This window comes from Tursiops truncatus, chromosome 1, assembly GCF_011762595.2.
Source record: "Tursiops truncatus isolate mTurTru1 chromosome 1, mTurTru1.mat.Y, whole genome shotgun sequence".
Taxonomy (NCBI): Eukaryota; Metazoa; Chordata; class Mammalia; order Artiodactyla; family Delphinidae; genus Tursiops; species Tursiops truncatus.
The window spans coordinates 77,242,929-77,263,423 of record NC_047034.1 but is presented as its reverse complement, the minus strand read 5'-3'; the positions used below and the strand labels follow the sequence as shown (position 1 = coordinate 77,263,423).

Genomic DNA, 20,495 nt, shown 5'->3' with positions numbered 1-20,495 from the left:
CTTGCTATTTTCTCTGAGAAGTAAAGGGGTTGGTGGCTTGAGATCAGAGGAAGTTTGAAATAGATTCTGGGGAAGAACGAGAAAATTGATAAGGAAAGAGGGGGATCACCAGGTAACCTTGGGGACCCAGGTCAAGGTGGAGGACTTATGCTGAGAGTGGTCCCGACCCGCCAAGCGAGCCCTCATCCACGCTCCTGGAGCTCCAGCCACCAGAAGCCAGTGCCCTTCCTGCCAGGTCCCCACAGCAGGGCTGCACCTCGTTGCCCAGCAACGTGCCCTGACCTTCAAGCCTGCCTTTTACATAACACCACTTCCTTCTTGCTTACCTGGTTAACTCCTACTCCCTCATTTTCTCTATTCAGATCAGGACAGAACTTCCCAAGAAGCGTCTAACTGCTCCCCCCAGCCCCTGCCAACTGGGGCTGGGGCTGTCTTCTCTGTACCCAAGTAGACCCTGATGTACCTTATCACAGAATGAAATATACTGTATTGTCATCACTGATTTACTTATCTGCCTCTCCTACTGGACTGAAACAACTTGAGGGCAGTAACCTTTCACTTTATAATGATCACTGCTTAGTAGGTGCTCAATATATGTTTGTGAAATGAAGATAAGAAAAAAGAACTGAAGTCCAAACCCACACTCAATTCTACAGGGTCATGATGTCCCCAGCCTATGTCACAGGCAGCTGCTTCTGGCCATGGAAATCAAGCCACAAAATAGGATATATCATTCTGGTCTCAACATTACATGCCTTTTCCTTTCAAGAAGAGACCCTAATACACCTACAGGAGGGAAATACCCTTCCCTCATGTTAAAGTACCTTAACCCTTGGTTCCTGCCTTTCCCAAACACAACAGCTGGAGGCATTGTATAAAGGCATTTTATTCAAAAAATCAACACATCCTACTTGTACAAATCACTCACTCTCTATTTCCAAGTCCCATCACTTGGGCTTCAGAGCAGAGGGTGTGGTATTTTTCTGGGCTCAAGGTATAAATTGACATGGTGTTCAAGAACTTGTCCAGCGGACACAGCCGGTCAGGGCAACCTTTCGGCACCTGCTCCTGCGGAAGAGACAGAACTCAGCAGGGGCACTGAGGACCCTGCCTGGCTGTTTTCAGCTGTGCCCAGGGTTCTGAAAGGCTTTGACCCAATGGTGTGTGTATACACACATATAACAGCCAGGAAGGTCCCATTAACTGGTCAACTTCCAGATGAAGAGCACTATGCCCTGCTTGTGAAAGTCCCTCGAGAACGGTTGGTTGAACTGACTGGGAAAACACACTCATGTTTACTCCTGAGCTGGGAAGGCTAAAGGTCTAAGCCGTGGGGAGTGCTCTCGCCCCTGCCCTGGACAGCAACCTGCTGAAGCAGCCGAGGCACCAAGCGTACTGACCGTAAACATCGCCTCCCAGAGACACCATCATTAATGTTCAAAGCAGGCCTCACAGTCAGGGTGTTACATCCTGGCAGAGACACTCAGGAGAAGAGAAGGGTGGCCCTATTCTTAGAAGATAAGGGATAAGGCCCAAGTCCCAGCCTGCCACTATATGCCCAGTTCTGCCTTAACCCTGGGCCACAGCCTTGAGAGGATTCAGAGAGCTCAGGTGCCAGTGGAGACTCCCTGGGCCCGAGGAGGGAGACTTGGTGCTAAACCGGGCGGGTGGGGTCGCCCAGCCACCTCCCAACCCCACCCCAGAGCTCTTACCTCCCCGCGGTAATAGAGCTGCACAAACCACTCCTTAGACTCCCGGTGCTGATAGAGTTCCATGGTCAGGTCCACAGCAAACGGGGGCCATTTGTGGTCAAAAATCCCCAGGGCCATTAAGAGAGGCATGAGGGTCACGTCATGAGCTGCATAGAGGTACAGCTTTCTGCAAGAAGAAAACAGTTCTTCACAATTAATTCTTTACCTTAGGACTCTGGAGGCCAGGACGCTGCTGCCTTCGCGAGTGAGGACACCGGTGACATCTACGAATCAGCTGAGCCTACTAAAAAGCTCCTTTGAAGTAGATCGTGGGGAGGACCCTCATCCGCATGCCCCTTGTTTTCATGAGGAGGGATCCCCACTGGAGTAGCTCTCCTGGCCTCCTCGGGCCCAACCAACCACCTACTCCTCCCCCGGTGAGTTTTGAAGAAGAAACTGGGCATGTGTGGCACAGCTCTACCTCTCTCTTCTCTTCGGGACCCGCCTGCCTACAGCAAATGTTCTTCCTACTCTCAGCTGTGTGATGAGTTTAGCAGAGCAAGCTCTCCTTGTTGGGGAAGCTTGCAGTTTGGGGGAATTAAGTCCATTTCATTAATATGCCTGTTTGGCCCTCAATACATTCTCTAAATGGGCTTTAATCAGTAATAAAGTTGCCTTTTAATCTATATCTCCCTGAACCCTGTATCTGTCTCTTGGGAAACACTGAGGATTTTATTTGTTGACCCTCAACCTAGAAGGCTAGCATTGGACCCTACAGTACTCTACAGACACAAGGCTGAGGCGGGGCAAGGTGGCAAAGGTCAGTAAGAAATATATTGTCATTGCAGGTCTGTGAAGGACAGGGAAGGTCATTCACATGATTTGCTATTATAAATCTAGGCCCAAAGTTCCTGAATGTTCCTATTTCAACTCACTGTCCCCTACCTTTCCCACACTCATCGCGCATTTCTAACTACGTACAATTCTTTCCCTCAAGAAGGCAGTCTACAACAGTCCTTCTCCAATATTAGGGCGCTTACAAACCACCTGGGTGTCTTGTTAAAATGCAGATTCTGATTCAGTGGGTCAGGCTGGGGCCAGAAACTCTAACAACCCCAGGTGACAGTGAAGCTGTTTATCTGCAGACCACACTTTGCTTAGCAAGTGCCCAGGACACACAACATTCCAAATCCATGGTCCCTAACCTGGGGTTCCAGGCACTCCAAAAGTGGCAGTGGACGTTCACAAGCCACTTCCAACATTTTTAAATGCCCAGTAGAAATCCTACCTTCCTGTATACGCAATGAAGGTGTTCAAACAATCTATTAAGCAATTATCAGTGTTTGGGGCTATTATAATATCAAATCAGTGTGATGTCCTAATTAGCTACTCCATTGGACACATGTTCAATTAGTTAAAAAAAAAAAGGGAAAAATAAATTTAGGGTTCTTTTTTACTGAAATAAAATTTCCGAACATGGTAGGACAGGTGTGGCAGGAAGAAAGGTAGAAATGTTGTGAATGTCTCTGGGACACGTGGCCTCTTAAACATCTACTTTCAGTCACTGACAGCCTCGTTCTTGCCCTCCCAGAACCTGGGTTCTCTCCCTGCAGCCAGACGCCACCCCGTCCCCACCTCCACCCCCACTGCCCCCAGCCACACCTAGCTGAGCTGCTGGGCCAGGTACCTGGTCTTGCCGGGCGGGGTGGCAGGGTCCACGACTTTCAGCAGGTTGCTTTCCAGAATGTGGAGGAATTGGCCCACTGCCATCTGAAGGCTTTCCCTATGGCGAGTAAACAATATTTAAGTACCTAGCGGGCACCTGGCACACAAGGGATGCAGGCTAGTTCTGCCCCCTTGCACCTCATGAGCCCAATGAGAGAGAGCTGAGAAAAGACAAGGGATGCATGAGGGACAGTGACAGGCGGTAAGGAGAAAAACAGCGCTGCCACAAGTCTGAGGGCTCTCTGTGCGCAAAGACTGCCAACAATAACAGCAGCAGGATATAGACCTGGTAAGAACACAGCTGAGACAGGATAAGTCATGGAGAACCAGGCCTTCACGGTCAAAAGAACAAAACTGGGAAGGACACGGTGTAATGAATTCCAGGAATTCCAGAAGGCCCTTAGAAAAGTCATCCAAAGGAACTGCCTAAACTACACTTCCTACGCTTCTTTGGAATTTAGACCATAAGGACTTTTCTTGTTTATTTAACAAGAAGTTCAACACTAGTGCTCCCAGGCTTGGCGCTGTGGGTCCACCACTTTCATTCTCAGGACTGTCAACCTCATGATCACAAGGTGGTACCTCTACTCAAAAGCATGTCTTCTCACAGTAGCAAATAAAGCTGAAAGATGGGGGCTAGTAAGTAGCAAAAAGGCTTGGTTTGGGTGCCTCACACTTTTTATCAAAGAGGAAAAAAAAACCTCTCCCAGAATTCCCAGAACCCAATCACTGACACAAGGAAACGGGGTTGCCATGATTGGCTTAGACCAATCTTTACTCATGGTGACTGGGTAAATGGCCACCTTTATAAATCAAGGAAAGTCGAAGCAATAGCTGAGGAGTATGCAGATACGCTTTCCAGAAGAATGTGTGCAGGCCAAGCCAAGTTGGATGGCACTGTGAAGTTGTAACCATTTGTCCTTGAAGAAACATCAGTTTTATGAAACCAGGGCTAACGGAAAGGAGAATGGATCAGGTCTTGTGTGAAACGCTTTACACCAGGAGAAAGCAAACTATGGCCATGGGCCAAATCCAACCCACCTGCCTGTTTTTGTAAAGAGAGTTTTATTGGAACACAGTTGTGCCCATTTGTTTGCGTATGATCTATGGCTGCTTTCACGCTACACGGGCTGAGATGAGCGGATGCAATGGACAATACACGGGCCGCAAAGCTATATTTACTAAATATGTGTGTATGTGTTGGTGGAGCGGAAGGCAGTGAGTGACAATTTAGGTCCAGTGGGGCCACTTCAGGAAAAGATGAGGGAAGGAGACAAGTCACTGGGAGTGGCAGCAAGCTGAGTGGCGCGACTGGAGCCTTCCAGATGCCCGAGGCAAGTGCAAAGTGGACACACTGACTCTGCGTGGGAGAAAAGCAGGCAGAGGCTCCTATGCTTATGCAAGACCAAGCAAATTCTTGAAATGTTAGCTGCTTTTTCCTCCCACTCATCTTCCCCAGGACTGTTCCTCTACTTCCCATCTCCCCTCTCTACCAAGTCACCTATTCTGAGGACAAGCTGAATGCTTTGAACCAATCACAGAAAGGTGTTTTTTGAGATTTGGTAAGAGAGGCATTCCCCATTCTGGCAGTCAGGAAATATGTCTTCTAAAAACAGAGCCCTAAGTACCAGTAAAATAGAGAAAACACAGGACTGGCGGTCAGAAGATCTGGGTTCAAGTCCCACCTCTGCCACTTGCTAGCGGAGCCTGGGCAAGGTAGCCCACATCTCTCAGGTCCAGTTTCTCCATCTCTAAAGCGAGGACTTGGACTTGTCAGGGATAATGACACCCACCTCACAGCGAGAACAGGAAGGTGCTTTGTAAATTGTAATGTGATGAATAAAGTAGCAATAATGATTCTTCCTTCAGCATCCCCGCCACCCCAATCTTTTGAAACTTAAAGCAAAGGAAAAAGTCAGTGATTAAGAGAAATCCAGTCGAGTGGTGGCTCCCGGGTCTGTGTAACAGTGAATGGAAGCACTAGGTCACTAGTCCCAGCTCTGGAAATGTAAGGACCTAGGGCCGAGTCCATTCAGAAGGCCAGGAGAATGGGGTGATCTCGGCCTCTGCACACAGAGACGCCAGCTAACAAGTGTGAGCAGGCCTGATGAGCCCCCTTCCCCACACACTGGGAGGTATGACCAAGCGTGACTTTATGCCAGCAGCTGAAGAGGCTCCTTACCTGTCTTCCCTTTGCAGGATGTACAAGGCTGTGTCCACTGCTCTCTGCTCAATCATCCATGCAAACCTCTTCAGCGTGGGGCAGCTCGGGAGGCTGTGCACCTGAAAGGTCCAAGGTACAGTTTTTGAAAGAAATGCTTCTCTTCCACTGAGCCTGGCAGCCAATCAGCTTCCATGGAGCCCTAGGGGCCTGTCTTCTCCCGGGGAGAGCCTTAACAGCTCAAAAATCTATGTCCCCAAGGCCTGTCGGAAGCTATTCCTCGAGATCTAAAGGCCCAGGAAAAAAAATTGTTTTTCCTTTTTCTGATACTCCTCATCTACCCCAAAGTAAAAAAAATTTGTATTTTCTTAAGCTAAAAAAAAAACAAAAAATTGAATAGAATACAAGGCAAGGAATTCATAAATTTCTACTTGGCCTTCATTTTCCCCAAGATGATTTCTAAAAAGTATGCCATATAAATATGTTATATATGCAAACTCTTGCTTATTAAACTTAAACCTATTTTACACATAAGCACAAGGTGCATTTCTGCCTTCAGGGCACACCATCAACTGCACAAGAGAAGGAAGGAAGATCCAGGCTATACTGCCTTTGGGTGTCCGATCTTTTTTTTTTTTGCGGTACACGGGCCTCTCACTGCTGCGGCCTCTCCCGTTGCAGAGCACAGGCTCCGGACGCACAGGCTCAGAGGCCATGGCTCACGGGCCCAGCCGCTCCGCGGCATGTGGGATCTTCCCAGACCGGGGCACGAACCTGTGTCCCCTGCATCGGCAGGCGGACTCTCAACCACTGCACCACCAGGAAAGCCCGGGTTTCCGACTTTTGAATCTAGGACAGCATTTCCTATTGTGCGGTCTTCAGTATTTATTAGATAAAAAAGATTCTATGGCTAAACAAGTTTGAGAAAAACAGACTTAAGGATGAACCAACTTTCTTTACTACAGGTTTCTCAGATTCTTTAATATGCTGACGTGTGTACAGACACTCCAAAAAGTGATACATTAAAGAGGGATTCCAAAATTTTTAGACAATAATCTCTCCCTACCATCACCCACCCCACCCCTGCCTGCCCACGTAATACACACTCACATCATGAGCATTCTGGTGAATGTGCTTTAAGAAACTCTGGTTGAGAGTTAAATGTCTGGGCTCCCAACCCAGTAAGGGGTCCTCCGTGATTGTTCCCTATCCCTCAGTTCCCACGTCCATTCTGTCTGCAAGTCCTATCACAGGTGCCTCCAAGCCAGGAGCTCTCCACCCAGTTCTAACTCAGGAGGCAGCCCACCAAGCCTCCCCCAGGGTCCCCCACCCCCACGGCCCGAGGAGGACAGCCAGCCCACCTGCTCAGCAGCCATGTTGTCCAGGAGGATGAGGAAGTCCACTCCATCGCTACTGGCAATGCCCATCCCTTCCTTCACCTTCTTCAAATCCTCTGAGATCCCTGGCTGCAAAGAAGCAGCCTGCCTCCGGCCTCTGCCAAAAAATAAAAAGTTACTCCTTGTATTTCATCATACTGTATAGTGATTAACAGTTGACAAAGTGTATCTCATTCTTCATTTGGGATCTCATTTAACCTTCAACGACGACTCACTGGGGTTAGCTAGTATTATTGCCATGGTATAGATGAATAAACTAAGACTCTATGAGGTCAAATGACTTGTAAAAGGAAGTTAGTATGTACCAGGACTAGAATAATAACCTGGATTTTCCAAATCCCACTCTAGCATTATCAAAAACAATGCAAACATGGCCAGGTCTGCTTGAAAACAGCATTCTCCTTCTTCTGGGGGAACACATACTACATAGTTTCAGTGCAGACCAGAAATACCTGAAAACGGCCAAGTGCCATCAGCCCAAACCAGTCTATCCTACACGGCAGAGCGCTGGTGAGAAAAGCGGAAGCTGTGTCTTCTTCTGCTCGTCCATCTGGATTTGCAGTTTGATGACTGACTTACTCATCTTTATTTAATCATCTTTTCTGTAAGGTTCTTCATCTGCCCCATCTGAGAGCATTGAACGATTGAAGAGAGGATAATGCTTGGCAAACGGCAAAGCCCCACGCACGGCTGTATACACCATCTTTCCAGCCCAGCGTGTGGCTCTCCCCAGGCATCCTGTACCTTCACTATTAGCCTGTCACTGTGAGTAAGAACTGCCTCACTTCCTGGACAGTTGATGGCAGACCTGAGCTTAATGCAATCTCTTTCATTCCTTATCCACCAGCACGGCCAGCCTGGGCAGGCCCTCAGTTCACGGAGCGCCTGCCAGCTAAGGTGGTAAAACGCTGCCGGTTCACCCCTGGTGAGCAAGAATCAGGGGCAGTTACCTGGTTCTTTCCCGGAGCCTCTGGCAGTTTTGGTAGTTGGGGTACAAGACTTCAGAGCTTGCTTCATCAGTGTGGATGATGATGGGTCCTGGAAGGAATGTGGGAAGCACAGGTGGGAAGAGGCTTCAGCTTGTTCTTCCCAGCAGCTCCACCCCCTTCTTCTTCTCTCTGTCTATGCAGACGGAGCTGCTCCCAGAGGCAGATCATCCCCTTAAGGACAGTGAATGCCTTCAACATGCCCTGGCCTTGCCAACAGGAGCTCTGCTGCGGTCTGAGCAATGGAGAAAGCAGTAGCAGCCTTGCTTTGTCCAGCACAACCTCTCCTGCTGGGCCACCTATAGCCGAGAGCAGGTACAGGTGCCGATCAGACTGGCACGTCCATGACCCAGTCGAAAAAACGTCGCCTCGAGGTACCACCAGTACCTGGGGATTCTAATAAAGAATGCGTCCTCCCTCACTTTATCAGAACTAGGTGACATTCTTGCTTCCCAAAGTCCGATCCTATGGGCCAATATGGTGACTGACATGACAATCTGAGAAGGGTGGCCACAGGGTCACAAATTCTCTCAGACCCCATGGCCTCGCCCAAAAGAAAACCCAGGCTTCCAGATGAACTACCAGGAACCAAAGACTAGACTACAGTGTTTCTTACAGGCCTCGCAGCAGCCTGCTCCTGTGCAGAGCTCACGAGTACCCTTGTCCCGTCCAACAACGCCCAAGAAAAGTGCTCTAGCACCTTCCCATGCTTTGCTCTGTGCCAGAGATGGCAATGGCCTGTGGTAGCGCCCTGTTCTATCCAGCTCAAGCCTCACCTTCTCTGATGGCAGAGAAGCTTTTTGGAATTCACTGAGGTCAATCCATGGAGTGATTAGGTGAATCTAAACCCCAAAGAGCTATTATTTCCGAACAAATTATTGATAGCCCAAACCTCAGTATTTAACAGTAGCCTATGGTGACTTGAGTAGAATACCAGTATTCAGACACACTATGTTGGTCTGGACAGAAAAAGGAAATCAGACTGAAAGTCATGAGTTTAGGCCTGAATCTATAACTAACCAGTAGGATGGCCCTGGGAAGTCACTTCCCTTCTCTGGGGCTCATGTGTAAATCGAAGGGATGAGACTAGTATCAGCAATTTTCAATTGTTTCTAAAGCAGTGGAAGCTTCTTTCTCCCACTATTAGATAAGGTAATAAAAGAAAAGGTGCTGATGGCTTCAAGGTAGGGGTCCAAAGTATAGTCTACCTGCATGCCCCAACCCCCTCCTTTTCTGTAGTTTCTGACCCCTCTGAAGAATCCTGGGGTTCCGCAGGAAACGTTGTAAAAAAGAATAGACCAAATGATCAGAGGCCCTCTCCAGATACACATGTTTTCTGAGAAGCAGGAGAGCACAAGAGGGAAGGGTATGGATTGTGAAGCCAGACTGCCAGCGTTTAAATCCCAGCTCCTCCATTTACCAGCTTTGTGTTCCTCAGAGAGTCACTTAGCCTCTCTGTGCCTTAGTTCTCTTATCTGTAAAATGGGGATAATGTTACCTGCCTCACAGGGTTATCACAAGAATTAAACAAGTTAATATCCGCAAAGCTCTTAGAACAATATTTATGTATAGTAAGTCCTTTAAATGTGAGAATAATAGTAACTATGATTTAAACCTCTAATTAACACATGCTAATTCCTACCTGGTACCTGACATTAGTGTCTGGATAATGGACCTACAGTTTATAATAAATAAGGCACATTTGAGTTGGCACTCAGATACGCATTGAATGAATGAAAGACCAAACGGTGCAGACCAACACCTTCCAGCTTCCCCCCACCAGCCTGATTCTCTGTAGTTACCTCAAAACCCTCTGGGCCTTCTCTAGGATTTTACTCTTGAAACAATATCCCAAAGTTGCACCACTTCCACCAATGGTAGCACCTTGTGGGGTTCTTAGGTCTATTCAAATCCCTTGATACTGGCCAAGGCATGGAAGTAGCTGTGACAGGAGTCAAACTGGACTGTGAGGATGTCTGGGTCCAGTGCAGGGAGCGGCTACCCAGGCAGCCACACCAGAGGCTGGTGATGATACCACTTCCTTCCCTGCACCAAGAAACCCCTTTCCTACCTCAGTTACACTTTAGGTGGTTCTGAGGAGGGGACATTTGCCTTTTAGAAGCTGAGCAAGTGAACAGCTTTCAGAAGGCCAGGCACTATGGATTATTCCTAAACTCAGGGGCTCCCAAGAGGTAAGGAGCAGCCCATCCTATTTGCTTTATGTTACTTAGGCTCGCTGTTTGTGTTCCGCCAACTTCAGCCAGAACTAGCAGCAGTACCCAAGCCAGCTGGGGGCAAGGCCAGCCTCCTTTGGCCTGGAGGTTCTGTATTTTTACAAATTTTTTAAAAGCCTGATGGAAGTTTTATCTCTATTTGAGATACTGCTACAGAAGCTAAAGAAAATAACAAGAACCTCTGCCTTATGGCATCGTTTTAGTATTTTAATATTGGTGAGGTCATGATGATCTGAAACTCAGACCAGCAGTTCAATGTAAATTTCAATCAATTACAAATGACAAGATATGGCTTCATTTGATAGTCAAAGGGCCTCAACACATGAGATCCATAAAGGAAAATACTAAATGTAGTTCTTGGTGGTGAAAAGGTTGAGAATCACTAGCTGTGCTCATTCACTGGCTGAACAGGTCAAAACCCAAACTCGACAGACTTTCTTAACTAGGAAAGGCGGTACGGAGTACTGTTAATACCATCTGGGGCACGCTGTGGATTACCACCAAGACCAGGGCAGTAGCAGCAGACCCAGGCCCCAGCAAAGGGTCCCTCCTGCCCTCCTTTCTTTTCAGCAGCGTCTCTACTAAACAAAAAGGCCCCAGGACTGTTCACGAGACCTGGCTGGGGCTGCCTCATGCAGCTTGTGTAGACGCTTGAGAGGAGAAGTCAGGAGCCAGAGGCGCATCAGAGCAGCTGACGCATTGCTGCAGGTGTGCAGGTCAGGCTGACAAGGGCAGCAGCAGGCCAGACGGGGAGGGGCCTGCCAGAGGAGTAGGTATACCATGGAAGCTACCTGAGCAGGAGGAGAGAGACCAAGGGGACAGATACCAAGAAAGAGGGAGCGGGGCTTTGGAAGTGAGAAGGAGAGGCTCCTCAGGGACAGGGGCTGACTCGTAGAGCCCAAACTCAAACCTTCTTTCTGACATTGGAAAAGCCCAGCCAGCAAACACCGGGTAGACTCCAGATTCCGATATATGTTAGTGGAACGAATGCTGGGGAAAAAACCAAAAAGGTAGATTAACTCATAAAAGGAAGATTCATATGTACACTCCACCTTATTCCACAGAGCAGCTGGGAGGCTTTCAAGACTACATAAGGGGAGCTATAGGGCAGGGAAGTATCCTTTATCTCTCTGTGGGATGGCTGCCCAAGGGACCTGAAGGCCAATGAATGTGACCTCCGGTGACCACTTGTTCACTGAATCCTACTGTACTAGGGTAACTCCTCCCAGACTACCTTGGAGGTTCTAACAGGGGAGAGCAGCTTCTCGTATACCCTTGACCGGAGAATGGTCCTCCTCTATTGGGGAAGGTCGTCCTCTTCGACCGAGCGTGCAGCTTCGGGAGGGACACACATGGAGAGGTGCGAGAGGAAGGGGACACCCGCCTAGCCAGCCAGATCAGCAGAATCAAACCCTGGCGATCAATGGGATGACAGATGTCACAGCCAGATTGCCCTCGCAGCCCCCCAGACTACCTTGGATGAGAGTGGGAACCACCTGGGGCATCAGGGCAGATTTTATCATGCTCAGGACCTTACACTGGGTGCAACATCCCTTTTTCAAGTGACTCACAAGACCTCCAGTGGGTTGAAGGTTGGCGAAAGAAAGGGGATGTCCTCCACGTAGTTCTTCCTCAGCCTCTCTCCCAGGGCAAACATCTGCTGCATGCCCACCTTGGTCAGCTGTCCAGCAAACATGCCCCCCTGAGGTGGGGGAGGAAGGAGAGGAGAATGAAAACATCTGGTGGCCTGCTAACCTCAGGCCAGAGCAAACCATCACAGCTCTGCAGGGGGCTTCCCAGAGCAGGGAAGCATCGCTCACCTTCAGCGTGGTCTCGTGGTACTGAGAGTCGAAAGGAGAATGTGGCTTCGGGCCACCAGCTAGATTGGTGACTGTGTAATCAAACCGAGTTTGGGGTGGGACCTCTAGTAGCTGGGGTTTCCACTCTACCTGTTGTGACCACAAAAAACAACACATTGTTTAAAAGCTTCTTGAAACTTAGAGCATTAATATCCAGCAGCACATAGCTAGAATCACACTGACACTAGACAAGCAACCTTCCTATGGGAAGGAAGGAAAGAAACTTTCACTCCAGCTCCAATTAAGGGAAGACAAGACTGCGATTTATTATTCCAAGTGTCCTCAGCCCAAGTCCTGTTCTTGCTACACTAGTACTCACTGTTAAGGTGTTGCTCTGGCACTAAGCCCAGACTGAAGTAAAGGGGAGAAGCAGCCAGAGTGCCGTGGCGAATGAATGAATGAACTAATGACGGAATAAGTGAATGAATATGATATAATCTCAGTGACCGTATACTTAAGAATTTTTAAGAAATCAACCTGCAGGCTTTTATGGCCCCTCCTTAAGGACTCTTGTAACTACTACGTATTTCCCTTCCTTTCATCCAACTTCTCAAGTAAGTAGCTGCCCTCTAAGAAACCTTCACTTCTTCACCATCTTCCTTTTTTCCTTGCAGTCTGGCTCCTGCCCCAACTGTACTGATTTTCGAAACATAACAAGTAGTCATAGGCCTCACAGCTCCAACTGCCAACTGTCCATAAAATTCTTACACGCACTGAGTCTGATGTGATGCCTTCAATTTTAAAAACAAGTCTTTTCTTCTAATCCCATATACCAGCCCCTCTTCCCAACTGACTATGATTCTCAAGGCTACCCCAATCCTCCCAGGTGAAAAGACTCAAACCTCTGACTCACCCCACTGCTCCCCCATCCCCACCCCAAACCCCGTGGATCACTGGCTAGAAAAAATGTTACTCCCACTGGTCCTTCTTTTATCTTATTATTAGAGTATAAAACCTTATTGCCTCAGGCAAAGTCCTGTGACAGGCTCTCTCCCTCCCACCCCCCAAACCATATATACATAACCACCCGATTCATCTCGCTAGGCCACTCTCATCATATCAATAGCTTTTTCCCAATGTTCCAAGAGAGAAGCGTCTGCCTTTCAGGACTTTTGGCCCAGCCTCTGTCCCCAGCTATACTGCCACTACGCCTCTCTCTTCCCCTACCCAGGCCAGACCATACCCACTGCTTCCTCTACATCTGCTTTCAGCTTTGCTTCCCTTGCCCGGAGGGACTCCTGTCCGTCTCTGTCCATCCAGCTTCTCTCCAAGGTTCAAAGACAGCTCAAGCCTTACCTCCCCAGCTGTGACTGCGTCAGCTTTCAGTGGTTGTCTTCTTATCTGAATTCCTACAGCACTTACAATATATAACTCAATTTCTTACTGCTTCATTTTGTTTTAAGACTAACTTTTGAAAACCTACGATGTCACACAGCATTGTATTTATCTTGGTGCCTCCCAGAAATATCCCAGGAGACGGCTACTGGGAGTCCCAGGTCCATTCTTCCAAAAGGCATTGTCTCAGCCTCACCTGCACCCGGTCTCCAAACACCTGAGCTTCTTCCCCTGCTGGTGCTACAGCAACTGATATCAGAAGACTGGGTGTTCAGAGCCGAGACCTTCTTCCTACAATCTTTTAATCACTGCTCCTCCTTTCAAAGTTCTAATACTATAACTTCCCTTCATAAAACCCTTCAAGGGCTCGTGGCTGCATGATGGCCCCTGCCTCTGTCTCTTCACCAATTCTTCCCTGCCCTACACACTTCTTCTCTAGCCGCACAACTCTGTTTCCTAGAACACCATCCCCACACCTCCTGGCCTTTCAACCTCATGTTCCTTCTACCTGGAATTTTCTTTTCCCTTTCGTCTGGAAAGACTTCTGTTCATTCCACAAAACAGCTTAAATGTTCCCAGAAGCTGTGACCTTGGCCCTGTGCTCTCACAGCAGCCTCAGTGGATCTTTTCGGTAGCCTTTACCAAACTGTATTAGACAAGTCCCTTTACTAGTCTGTCCTGCTCAGTAGACTTAGCTCCTGAGAGCAGAGCCTGTGTCATCTATGGACCTCTGCATTTTGGATGTCCAACAAAGGGCCTGGCACACAGTAGGCATAATTAACAGCTCCAACAGGGAATTCCCTGGCAGTCCAGTGGTTAGGACTCTGCACTTCCGTTGCAGGGGGCACAGGTTCCATCCCCGGGGAACTAAGATCCCACAAGCTGCGCGGCCAAGGGGGGGGAAAATAGCTTCAATGATTTGCTAGATCCTGTGGAACATACCAAGATTGAGATAACATGACCCTGCCTTTTTTGGATTTTCCAGTTAGTAGAGACAGCAAGCTATGTATGTAAATGATAGCAGAACTAAAATAGAAACTATGTGCTACAAGAAACCAGAGGAAGGCCATAGTAGTTCAAAGGCAAGACAGACCTTCTCTTCTGGCTGGGGATTCAGGAAAAGTTTCATGGAAGGAATGGTATTTGAAATGAATAGGATTTAGACAAGCAGAGACCAGGACGTGAGAGTAAGAGGTAGGTAAGAAGAGAGCGTGGTATTCAGAATTCTAAGAATAGGTAGGAAGCTTGAGCAAAGCAGAGATGGGGAAGAATATATAGAGGAAAGAAGTGGCTTAGTTTGCCTGAACGTGGGAGTGGTTTTCAAACTTGTAAATTAGCAAGTATCAGGTTGAGTTAGATTTGTATATTTAAAGGCAAAAACTGGAGTTCCTCTAGTTTAAGTGGGAGTGGGAACTCAGAACCCTAGCCACTCAGCATCCCCTTCGCCAGCAGGCTCCATAGAATAGTTTGAAAGCCATCAGTATAGATCACAATTGAAATGGAAAGACTCAACGCAGAAAAGCCAATTTCAAGACGTCTGCCATAGAGCTGGTGAGAGCCTAAGGCCTCATCTAAGGCAGCAGGAATAGAAGGGGTGGATTCAAGACTTTTGAGTCAAACCTGGCAAGTGAGTAGATAAAAGCTTTATTTGGAGGCTATACTGGTAGGTAAACAAGAAAGAATAAAGAGAAAACGACTTTGATTTTGAGTCTGGGTGCCTAAGGTGGTAAAGGGTAATGGAGGAACTCCTTGACTAAAACTAAGGCCAAGACAGAAGAACAGCTGACAAACTGAGTTCAGGTTTGTACGATTTAAGTTTCAGACACCTCCTCTGAGTTCCCAGCACTCCCCGCATAGTCCTATAATTGGAATCTGTTTTGTCTCTCTCCTTCATCCCATTGTAAACTCTTCTCTCTTTTACAGCTGAGATTGAATTATTCATCCTTGTAAGCCCAGTGTCGAAGCACAGGTCCTGGTACCAGGTCCACAGGGCCCGTTCGGCCACACTACGAAACCTCCTCCTGTTAGGTGCATTCACCAAGAGAGGATCTGTGGCTTTCCTAGGAGATGACTCCTGAGGTCTAGGTGATGTCAAGCCTAGAGTACACATTTTCAAATTTTCACGGATGGATGGTACATGAGCTCCATACACGGCGTCCATCCCACATACACACTCTCATTCTCGTGCCTGCTTCTCAGCTTCGGAGTTAGTGGCAAAGACTAACTTTATAATTTTATTTATTTACACTCCATTTTCAAGAATTAACTTAAAGTAAGTGGTAGCAATACCTAAAATATAGTAAGATAAGCAATTCAAGGTAGACAAGAAAGACAAAAGCAAATGAGTATATAGGGCCCAAAAATATGGATAGAGTAATAAAGTTTCTCAAAAAAAATACATGCCATGAAGATCCATATACTTACTGTAGGTGGGCCGAAAGAGTCAGCACTAAGCTTTCTGGCTTTTATGTACAAGGAGAAACTTGATCAGCTAGACAAGCTTAAAGATAAAAGCAAGGCAACTGTTCAGGAGAAGCACATCATTTCTCATGCTAACAGACAAATTCCTCCCAAGGGTCCTCATAAAGAGGATATAATGAACATCTTTTCAGTAGTCGCAGCAATGAGTTTTGTGGGATTGCTTCTCATTGTTCCCTCGACACAGAATGATAGCATCTCACCAAAGCACATTTCCGTGAAGACGGTACTACACTGGGATCGATATGCTACATTCAGGTAAAAGAAAAACAATCTACGTAAAAGTAAACAAGAACTTGCAGGTGTAGATTTTAGAATAAACTAATGATTTGAAACCTTGCACACTGCACAGTAGTATCACTGGGAAGTTGTTTTAAAGTTACTGATGCCTGAGCCCCCTCCTGGGCTAATGACATCCAGATCTCCTGGGGATGGGGCCTCCGTTTTTTAAATGCTACCCAGTCCAGATGACTCTAAGGCTTCACCAGAGGACCTTTTACCATATCTGGATGCTCTGGGTCAATGAAATCAGAATCTCTGGGAGACAGACCTAGGCATCAGTATTTTCTAAAGCTCCCCAGTCCAAAGTCCCACCAAGGTTAAGAACCACCACTGCACAGGAATGGATGGATTGACTGGGACATCCTTTGTGTAATGCTTCCTGAAAACGGCTGCTCTTAGTTGAGTTTTGAATAAGTATTAATCAACACTGATACTGACATTATCCTTCCTAGCTCATCTACACTATCAAATAAATATGGACCCAAATGTCTTCATGAACGGTGGAGCTGGAATGGGTCGGACTTTATTTTATAAAAACTGAGGAATCTTCCTGGGTTGGGGGCTATTTTGCCATCATAGAGAGAGGCGCTGAGGGAAATCCAAAAGTAGGGCCAAATTTATCTTTTGAAAGCGTACCTGGATCTAATCTAACAACCAGAAGAAATGGACAATCAAGTTCCAGAGTTTTATTTCCAGAGCACAGATACAACTTTTAGGAAGATAGGTTAATTCATCAGCCATTCAAGCCATAAGAAAACAACTCAATAAAACAACTAGTTTTAAACAATGATATTTTCTGAGGATTTGTGAGATAACTGAATGGATTGACTTGTCACATAAGTTTATCTATAAACTAGTCAGAAGTCTGGAAATATCTACCAAAGGCAATTTTAGTTTTAGAATGTTGTCAAAGTCCTTTCTGACTATAATTAATAGCAGAACCACAAAGATTAGAAAATCCCAATAACAACCTCTATTAAATTGGAGCTTGAAAAAAAAAAAACCTGAGAGAGAATATCCAGAAACAAGTTACAGGAGGTTGATGATACTTGCTCATAGCCTAAGTTGAACAAGAGCTGGTTCTACCTCTCGCTTTTATGCACAAGACTTTATATAAGATAACCAAAGACGTTCAGTGCATCTGCCTAAAGTCTAGAGAATGTGAGCAGGCAAAAGAGGTAATGTGCCTTATCTAATTGCAAAATAACACCGAGGACTCAGATTCTCTATATTTTGTGGCTACAAAGACAGAAATTGAATGAAGCCGGCAGTCTACCTGAGCTACAACTGCCGCTTCCAGCATAAAGGCAGAAGATACCCATCGCACATCCACTGGCTCAGGAGAATCTAAATCTTTTCCTGGGTCCTTTAGGGAGCACATATACTGTCTGTAGGAGGTCCAGGCCTAGACATTCAGACTTTTATTCACTGCCACCACTGATAACTTTGTCTTCTATTCTTGTATGTTATTTTCCATACAGCCTTTCTGTACCGAGAATAAATGGCGAAGAAAGGAGAGTACACAAGAGATGGGCTATGTACAAAACTATAAGGAAAATTTAGTGACCTAATATAAAAAGGCAAAGTAAGAGACTGAAAAAAAGGTCAAAGTATACAAAAAAAGGAAAGAAAGAAAGAGAAGGAAAGGAATGGAATTCAGGCACCAGATAGAATGTGGTATAGCCGTATAGAAAGGCTAACTAGAAATCTGATAATAGAATTAAATGCCTGACAAAATTTATTCATTTCTGTGGGAAGTGCTTTAGAGGTTTGATTTCATGTGTGGCCAGCTTTAAAAACTGGGTTTTCAGTTGTACAATGTGAGTTGTACAACCTTGAGGGTTTCTTAAAAGCAGCTATCACCATGAGTATGTCTAGTATCAGATTTGGACATCCTGTTGAACCTGCTCCAACATCAACCTGGAGAACCAACAGTGCAAAAGCACCCCACAGGTTAAGTTTGACACCTGGATGCCTGGGGATTTCAGGTTTCCTATTTATCTTCACTAGGAAGACAGTTCTTTAATCACAGGCCTGCCTGCTATGAAAGGCCAGAGATCTTTACTGGCTCTCCCCAAGAATCAAATCCAGAAAGGGTAATCATTTTCAAAACTGACTACTTGTACTTTAATCATAATTATCCTGACCAAAACCAGCTAGATTTTAAGACATAAGCCACAAGACTGAACAATTAAAAATTATTTTTCCTACCTCAGATTCCTTCCACAATAGGTTTAGGAACCCAAAATAAAAAGGGAGAGCTCCAAGATACAGCACTTATTACCAAAAAAATCTTCAGGATCTCAAATGGTATCCAGCAAACCCTGAGAGAAAGCTGCAGTAAATTCTGTTCCCAAAGGTATTAACCTGTTATCCACTGCGATCCCAGTTAGGGTGGTTCCTGGCACAAAGGTCCCTGCAACTCTTTGACAACCGCCAAAATGGTCACACATAAATGCACTACACCCTTGTACTCAAGTTCCCACAAATATTTATTAGAAATGCAGAATCTCAGGCCCTACCCCACGTCGGCGGAATCATAATCTGCATTTTAACAAGATCCTAGGAGATTTATACGCACCATGGGAAGCACACTACTACTTCTAGCTGTGCTTCGTCACAGCCATCGGGGGGCGTAACTGGAAGTTTCCAGGCTGTCCTACAATCCGAGAGTCCGAGGGGTCTTGGGGGGTCAGGGGCGGGCACCAGGCCAGCACCTTTGCTCAAACTGTTTTCCCTTTGTCTGGACCCAGCCCGAACCCCCGCTCCGTGAGCGTAAAATTCCAAAGGTGGTGTGTGTTGGGGCGAAGAGCCCGGCCCGCCACTGGTTGGCCACACAGTCCTCGCCCCACCAGCCCCGCCGAACTCTCACCTGTTCCTCCCGCGGAAGCGCCTTGAGAGGGCTCCGCGCCCCGTGTCGAAACACGACTTGCACCATTTTCAGCTCCAGCAGGCTTCGGTCGACGGAATTCTGGTCGTCAGCCCCCCGCCGCTCGTGGAGGCAGTACGCCAGCGAGGTCAGGACGCCGACAGGGGCCCACATGCGCACCCTGAAGATCCGGGAGATCATGGGGGAAACCCCTCGGCTCCTCTCCGGGGTGACGGTGCAGAAAGCGAATACAAGTCCTCCGCGATCGACGGGGCTCAGCAGCCGCCCCCAAGTTCCCGGGAACCGGTGGGCGAGCACATCCACCCGCCCAAGCTGCGACCGCTGCGACTCCCAGCTGTGAAGGGGACCCCGAGTGGGAGCGTGGGGGAAGAAGCAGAGGTGGGAGCAGCGATGACTGCCCGGGAGTTTTAACCAGGGTCGGGGGTGGCCTCTCCCGGCGCAGACTGAGAGGGGGAGCGGGGAGCTCAGCTCCTTATCCTTCGTCCTCTAGGGAACCTTAAACTTGGATTCCAAGTTCGGCCTCCAGCACTCTTGACGGGACAGGAACCTGCCCAGAGTTCCTGGGCGACAGTGACTCCATTAACACAGATCACTCGACTCCACTTTTTTATAAGCAAGCTCCCACCCACTTTCTCACCCACCCGGGGACCTGCCCCAAGCGGACCCGCGCAGAGGAGCACGGGAAAACGAGTCCCGCGGTGACTCCTATCCGGAGGTTCTGAGTTGCGAGAACTACAACTCCCACAATGCTGCGCGCCGCTGGCCCTCCCCGGGAGGTATTACCCCGCCCCCGGCAGTGGGCCTAGCCCCTCAGGCGCAGGTTGGAAGTCTCCAGGAGCTGGCGTTCAGCGTGTGTAGGAGTGAGTCCGCGAGTTTGCCAAGCTGATTGGGTAGGCGACATGAAGGCAGGGGGAGATAGAATTGGGTAGTGGAGCCGATTTATTTTGAGTCTACTGAGTATAGAAGACTTCCTTGAAGTCCTGGAAGTTGGGGTTCCTGAATTAAGAGCCAAGTACCGTTTGCGAAGGGCGGCACTAGGCGCTTTATATTTAATCTTCATTTGCTGTCTCCCTTCTATGTTTAGAGGCTTAAATCGTTGCAAACGTATAGAACTTCAAGCTCATTGATGTGTTTATTTACATCCAGAATATTTCCTGTGGAAAAATCCAGGCTCTGCGTGCAGATGTCCCAGTGACTAAGCACCTTAGCTAAGCCTCAACCACGTGCTGGTCTGGTTTCTCATGAATATACAGCGGCCCAAACCACTATTCCAGATCTTTGCAACAGGGCACAATGAAACCATCTGTGCCTATCTCAAGGCAAAGGTCAAGTTGTGAGGAGAGTCTGAATATGTTACATTAAAAAAAAAACAAATTCAGTCAATTTGAAGATTTAATTGACTTTATTCAACTATTCATGAATTGGGCAGCATCCCATCTAGCAACTAGAAGAATGCT

At 47.4% G+C, this 20,495-nt stretch overlaps 1 protein-coding gene across 1 annotated transcript; it reads right to left on the bottom strand.

The window, feature by feature from the left end:
• Nucleotides 1-868: 868 nt before the first annotated feature.
• On the bottom strand, nt 869-19,590 carry ACP6 (acid phosphatase 6, lysophosphatidic). The gene is made up of 10 exons (XM_004317377.4): nt 19,021-19,590; nt 12,015-12,143; nt 11,766-11,896; nt 11,105-11,184; nt 7,925-8,012; nt 6,939-7,071; nt 5,599-5,699; nt 3,379-3,474; nt 1,713-1,878; nt 869-1,068 (listed from the first exon to the last, which is right to left on the bottom strand). The coding sequence occupies exons 1-10, from the start codon at nt 19,216-19,218 to the stop codon at nt 925-927; spliced, it is 1,266 nt and encodes a 421-aa protein (XP_004317425.1). The 5' UTR covers nt 19,219-19,590; the 3' UTR covers nt 869-924.
• Nucleotides 19,591-20,495: the final 905 nt, after the last annotated feature.

Excerpts from the sequence above, each read along its gene's own strand:
- ACP6 (XM_004317377.4), bottom strand. The coding sequence starts at position 19,218 with ATGATCTCCCGGATCTTCAGGGTGCGCATGTGGGCCCCTGTCGGCGTC. Across the intron at positions 11,897-12,014 it reads ACCACGAGACCACGCTGAAG|GGGGGCATGTTTGCTGGACA; the intron begins GTGAGCGATGCT and ends CCCCCACCTCAG. Across the intron at positions 1,069-1,712 it reads AGCTCTATTACCGCGGGGAG|GAGCAGGTGCCGAAAGGTTG; the intron begins GTAAGAGCTCTG and ends TCTCTTCCGCAG.